This window comes from Orycteropus afer, unplaced genomic scaffold (genome assembly GCF_000298275.1).
Source record: "Orycteropus afer afer isolate SDZICR_OR568_19922 unplaced genomic scaffold, OryAfe1.0 scaffold00103, whole genome shotgun sequence".
Taxonomy (NCBI): Eukaryota; Metazoa; Chordata; class Mammalia; order Tubulidentata; family Orycteropodidae; genus Orycteropus; species Orycteropus afer.
Window position 1 is genome coordinate 4,911,136 of NW_006921690.1, and position 6,449 is coordinate 4,917,584.

General features: G+C 44.2%; 1 protein-coding gene across 1 annotated transcript in view; it reads right to left on the bottom strand.

Moving 5' to 3' along the window:
- Positions 1-6,449, bottom strand: part of KIAA1549L (KIAA1549 like) — a 148,346-nt gene that overhangs the window by 21,926 nt on the left and 119,971 nt on the right. Inside the window, exon 17 of the mRNA XM_007943312.2 lies at positions 4,551-4,901. Coding sequence (XP_007941503.2) covers positions 4,551-4,901 — 351 coding nt within the window. The remainder of the gene's footprint in view (positions 1-4,550; positions 4,902-6,449) is intronic.

A 6,449-nucleotide genomic window follows, 5' to 3' on the forward strand; every position in this document is an offset into this window, starting at 1 on the left:
AGTGGGAGGGGAGCTGTTGCATTGTGGTAAACTGTAGTCAATGTCATGAGACAAAGTGTATGTGAACTGCTGTATGGAAAGTGAGTTTGCCCTGTAAATTATTACCCAAATCACAATAAAATAATAAATATATAAATAAATAGATTAAAGCAGAGCTTCTCTGGTTGAAGTTTGGAGGCAATGAGTGTGCCTGGGTAAATTTGGCTCTTCTCCAAACTTATAATGGCCCCTTGGGGACTCCCCCCCACCCCACACACACACAAAAAATATCTTGCAGTTTGAAAGTCATGCCCTGCAATTCCTTAAAAAGTTGGAAATAGAAATACCACTTGATCCAGCAATCCCATTACTAGGTATATATCCTAAAGAAGTGAGAGGCAGGACATGAAAGGCAGGACATGAATAGATATATGCACACCCATGTTCACTGCAGCACTATTCACAGTAACAGAGAAATGGAAACAACCTATGTGCCCATCAACCAAGGAATGGATAAATAAACTGTGGTACATGCACACAATGGAATACTATGCAACCCTAAAGAATAATGTAGAATCTGCAAAATACTGCATAACATGGATGAACTTGGAGGACATTATACTGAGTGAAATAAGTAAATCACAAAAGTACAAATATTATATTAGTCTATTATTGTAAAAAGTCAAGGAAAGGTTTATACATGGAAGGAAACTGTTCATTAGCTGGAATGGGAGGAGAGGGGAGGGAAAATTTCTAGATAGGTTGAAAAAAAAAGATAAAAGATACATACACACTGCTGTTGAGTTGGATCTGGCTCATAGAGACCCTTCCTTGGGTTTCCAAGGTGGTATCACTATGGAAGTAGATTGACCAATCTGCCTTCTGAGGAGTGGCTGTTGGGTTTGAACCACCAGCCTTCTGGTTAGCAGTCAAATGCCTCAGGCACTACGCCACCAAAGGTCCCAAAAGATAAACACACACGCACACACACACACATATACACACATATTTATATGTTGTTGTTGTTGTTGTTATGTGCTGTCGAGTTGGCCCCGACTCATAGCAACCTCTCCTTGGGTTTCCGAGGCAGTATCACTACGGAAGTAGGATTGCCCAACCTTTCTTCCGAGGAGTGGCTGGTGGGTTTGAACCGCCAGCCTTCTGGTTAGCAGTCAAGTGCAAAGATTATTAGTGGTTACCAGGGGTAGGAGGGAGGGGGAAAGGGGAAGCTTTGTTTAGGGGGTACTGAGTTTATGCTAATAGGTGCTGGAATATTTTTGAAAAGGATAGCAATAATGGTGACACAACATGAAAAATGTCATCAATGTCCCTGAGCTGTAAATATGGAAGTGTTATGTTGGCGAATGTCTTATTGTGTATGTTTTCACCACAGCACAAGTAAAATAAATAAAAGAAAAGAAAAGAGAGAAAGAAAGTCATTGCCCTGGATGTCCTTTCCATTCCATGATTTTCAATAAACCAGTAAGTTTGTAGCTCCTCTTCTCTCTCCAGTCTCTCACAATATTCTGCAGAGGAGGCAGACAGCCTATTTTTATCACTGGTTCTTGGAAGGTTCACTCCATAGTCAACAGTCTCCCAGCCAAGAAAAGGCTTTCTATGCCTGTGTCTGTCTTGTAGCAGGTCAACAAAAGAATTAATTAAAGTTCTGAACTTCTGATAAGCACCAAGGGGATTCCCTTCTCTGGAAGGGTTTTCCAGGTACAAAGCAAGACTGCACAGGGTATCAGACAGTCCTCTTCAGGCTGTATCCTCACGGCCTTGAGGCAGCCACAGGGGCCACACAAAATGCACAGATAGCCTGTGCTATGTGCTCATGGGCTGGGGGAATTGCCTTACGCAGTGTCTTTCTACCTCCACTGGGCAGGTTCCTGTGGGGTTAAAGTCCTGCTGGCTTTTTGCATTTCGGTGCCTCTTCTTATTTAGAATTTGGCCCCCTGCTGGCTGCTTTGTTGAAAGGGATCCTACAGGAAGCTATTGCTTAGAACTGTTACCAGGTTCCCAGATAGAGACAGAGAGAGAAGCAGAGAAAGAGCGAGAGAGCTCCAGAGAATGAGAAGGAAGGGTGGGAGGGTCAGGAGGTGGCCTGCAAGCAGGAGGAAGATATAACTGTGGTCTGTCTGGATGAACAACTGAAGACTAAATGGGAACAAGGACTTCTCAGGGATACCCATCAGAGTGGTAGACAAGGATAAACTGGGACCAGATACCGAAGCTTTCTTCCCACTTCCACCAATGCTTTGCACTATGGAGATCCCCAGAAAATAAGCCTAACTCAGAGGTAGGGAGGGAGATCCACACTGACTGAAATTAAGCTTCTGAAGGAAAACACAGAAAAACCAAAAACCAAACCAAATCCACTGCCACTGAGTTGATTCCAACTCATAGCAACCCTATACAACAGAATAGAACTGCCCCATAGGCTGTAAATCTTTATGGAAGCAGACTGCCTCATCTTCCTCCTGCAGAGTGGCTGGTGGGTTTGAGCCGCCAACCTTTATGGTTAGCAGCTGAATGCCTTAACCACCAGAGCTCCTTTTCCAAGCTTAGAGGGTAAGTATTTGCCAGATGCAGGCACTTGGTTTTCAAAAGGGATTTCTTGAGGTAGTCGAAAAGTAAAGATCCTTATGCCCCGTCTGGCCCAGGTTTGGTAGAGTGACCCACCTTCAAGGGCCCCTGAGAACTGGGCACTGCACAGATCAACGGTTATGGTGTAGACCCTTGTCTGTTGTTTTAAACTTCATCAAACTGCCAATGACTTTTGTACAACCAGAAGTGGAGAGAACTCAAGAACAAGTGGCACTGAGTTTTTCACTCATTTGGCCAGATAGGAGCTCAGAGAAGATTCAACTTTTACTTGCAGAAATAGAAGAAATGTAACATTTCTTGAACCCAAGTGTTACGGTGAATGCAAACTTACACCTGATATACCTGCATGTTACCATTAACAAAGGTTTAGGAAGGGCTCTTCTTTTTGTGAATCAGATCCGACCTGATGGCACATAACAACAACAACACAACTTCTTTTTGTTTCTGAGGAAAAAAAATTGTAAAATTCCCAACTTACCCCACATGAGGTATAATGATAGGAATGGACAAAACTCCCTCAGACTGGACAAGCTTCCTTATGAGAGGAATATACTCCGGAGTTGTAGAGATTCGAGTTTTCATCAGAGGCTGGGGGATGTCCCTATGGCTCCCCTTGGCCACATGACCAGGTGGTAGAAAGAGTGTGGGCTATGAGTCGGACAGCTCTAGGTTCAAATCTCAGTCCTGCCATTTATAGCTATACAACCTTGAGCAAATTACTGTTCTACGCTTCAGTTTCCTTATTGAGTCCAAACTAAAATAATCCACACAGTTGCTGTTGGGTCAGTTCTGACCCATGGCGACCTCACATGTTTCAGGGTAGGTCTGTGTTTTGTGGGGTTTTCAATGGCTGGGATCTCTAGGGACTAGACTACTAGGCCCTTCCTCTAAGGTGCTACTGAGTAGATCCAAGCTGCCAAGCTGTTGGTCAGTAGCTGAGCCCTTAACCATCTGCAGCACCCAGGAACTCCTCATTTGAGTACACGGGGATAATGATGTTAACCTCATGAGTGTGGTGCTTAGATTAGAAGAGATACAGTCTATATAGCATTTAGTCTAGTGCCTGGCTATATAGACGGCATCTGTTGCTATTACTATTACCTCAGTTCCATCTGGAAAGCCTCTAGTGAAGAAGATGTTTTAGCCCTGCTGCCTTTCACAGAATCCCATACTCTGACACAAACATGAAGGCTATGGGATATTTTCATTCTATTTGGCACAGATCCATTAGGCCTGATAGCAAAACTGGATTGATCATTAGGTGTTGAGTCCGATGCCTTCACAGATTCAAGGGGTAAAATATGATCAAGAGTCTCCCGAACTGCAGTGCAGAAATCCCAAGCAGCCAGCGGTAACCTTTCTCAAGATGTAAATGCCATCAGCCCAGCTCAGTGCATTTAAAACCACTGGCTTCCAATTAGGCTTCCAATTATCCTCTGGCAGAGCTCGAAGCGTTGCCTTTTTAGAAGGCAAAAAAGTAATCATAGCTATCATTCTAAATTGCCACCTTTTCCATTGATTTCCATGTTATAGCAAGAGGGGCTCTGTAAGAGCTTGGGTTAAGAAGCTTCATTTCTACTGTGTATTGTCACCTACTTTCTCCTTTCATGAAAATAGAGACCACACGTGTTGTTGGCAAAAAAGGAAACCTTAACAACAAAAGAATTGCCTTTAATGTTGTTCTGGTTTTGATGACCTCTCTCTCTATTGTGTTATTTTTCAGTTCTTTTCCATTTGAGGTGGCCTCATTTTAATAAAATACATGATGCTGATGGTTTTGATTGCGCGTGAGAGCACAGGCCCACAGTATTAAAAGGGAAAGGCCTTTGGATCATGGATGGAGGACATGATGAGAACCCAGCAAAACTCATCTCCAAATCCCACTCCAAGGTGGCTTATCTTTAGTGGTCCCTGCCCTGAGACCCTGTCAGGACACACAGGGTGGGGTTGGACACGTGACTTACGGGTCGGGGCAGACTGTACTGGTACATTTCTGGGCGGTAAGTTGGCACCCACTGTACCCCAGCCCTGGGCCGCGTCATGGTCCCAGGAGCGCTGGTCACCACCTCCGAGTAGGGCAGGTGCTGTGCTGAGCCGTAGGCCTCCTGGTGTCGGCTCTGGCCTCCGTGGCCTGCAGATGCCAGGCTGAAGGCCTCTTCCAGAAGCATGTGCATCTGCTGTCTGACCTCATCGATGGAGGGCTGGGAGCTCAGTGTGGACGTCTCCGAGTGGCCTTTCACCTGCCGTGCCCTGGTGTAGCCCCGGGGCTCGTTAACTCTGTCAATGTTGGTTTCCTCTATGATTTCCGGCTCAGTCTGTGGGATCAAAAAAACTCCGTTGACTGGTTAATCAACATTTCTTCCCCATTAACGTTGTCTGTAACGTAATCTAAGATATTTGGCGTGGACAATGTGATACGTGTCTGTACTAATTTAACTGATATCATATTAAGTTCTCACTCACTAACTCACTGCTGTCAAGTCTATTCAGACTCATAGTGACCCCTCCTTGACTTTCTGAGGCAGTTATCTCTATGAAAGTAGATTGCCCAGTCTTCCTTCTGAGGAGTGGCTGGTAGGTTTGAACCACCAGCCTTCTGGTTAGCAGTCAAATGCCTTAGGCACTATTAAGTTTTAGCCTGTCCTATTTAGGAACTAATACTATGGGGGTGGTCAGCTAGCACTATAGGGGTAAGGGCACCCTCCAGCTATCCATACTTCAGTCATTCAAAGCTCAGTTGATGCCACAGCCTTTGATAATTAGCATAATGATCATGAGAAATGGATTTAATTGGTGAAATTAATAGTTTCCTCTGAAATCTTTTCAAGACCATCCCACCTTCCTGCTTTTGAATATAAAAATCTAGAATCCTGTAGTGTGTACCCTGAGGGATGGCATCCTAGACTAACTCTCTAACTCTTGGGAATGCTAATTGTTTGTTTCCAGTTATCAAACACCATACTAAAGTCCTCCTTAGTTCTCAAAGATGGTGCCCTCTTGAACTGAATCCCAAACTCTGGGATGGGGCACAATGATCTGGACTTTAACAAGCCCTTCGGGTGATCCTGATGCTCACTCAAGTTTGAGACCCACTGATCTAGAATGTTCTCCTGCCTTCCTCCATGAACCTCTCATTCAGGCAGTAGCTGCAGCACCTAAATGCGCAGAGAGCTGGGACTTCATCAAGCTTCCAGGGCCCACTGTGTGGGCTGCCTCATGCCTGTCTGTTCATGAATACTTGTTTAGTGTCTGTCTGTGTGGCTGATTTTGATACAAGACTTGCTTTCATGATAAAATGACTGTGAGACTGTGGGGGAGCAGTTAATCCATATCTACTTCAAATATTTCCGTGGCAACCATTGTCTGCTAAAAGAACCAGAGAGCATTGCATAAATAAATTGGCTTAGGTCAGTGTGCCAACCCACTTCCCATCCATTACATAAGTATTACGCAATCATCTTTGAAAAATGAGAAAATACAGACAAGCAAGCAGCAGAAGAAAGTTCCCTTTACTACAATAAAAGATAACATTTTTACTTTTAAACATTTAGTACTTACTCCACTTCAAATCCTATCTGCATGTGTGTGTATCTGTGTACGTGTGTGTATATACATACATGCCTATTTAAAATGCTTTATGGATTTAGATCCTGATTCTGGATCTAAACTCCAGAAAAACCAAACTCACTACTGTTGAGTCAATTTGACTCATAGCGACCCCTCCTTGGGTTTCCGAGGTGGTATCTCTAGGGAAGCAGATTGCCCAATCTTCCTTCCAAAGAGTGGCTGGTGGGTTTGAACCGCCAGCCTTCTGGTTAGCAGTCAAATGCCTTAGGCACTACACCACCAGAACTCGCAAAAGT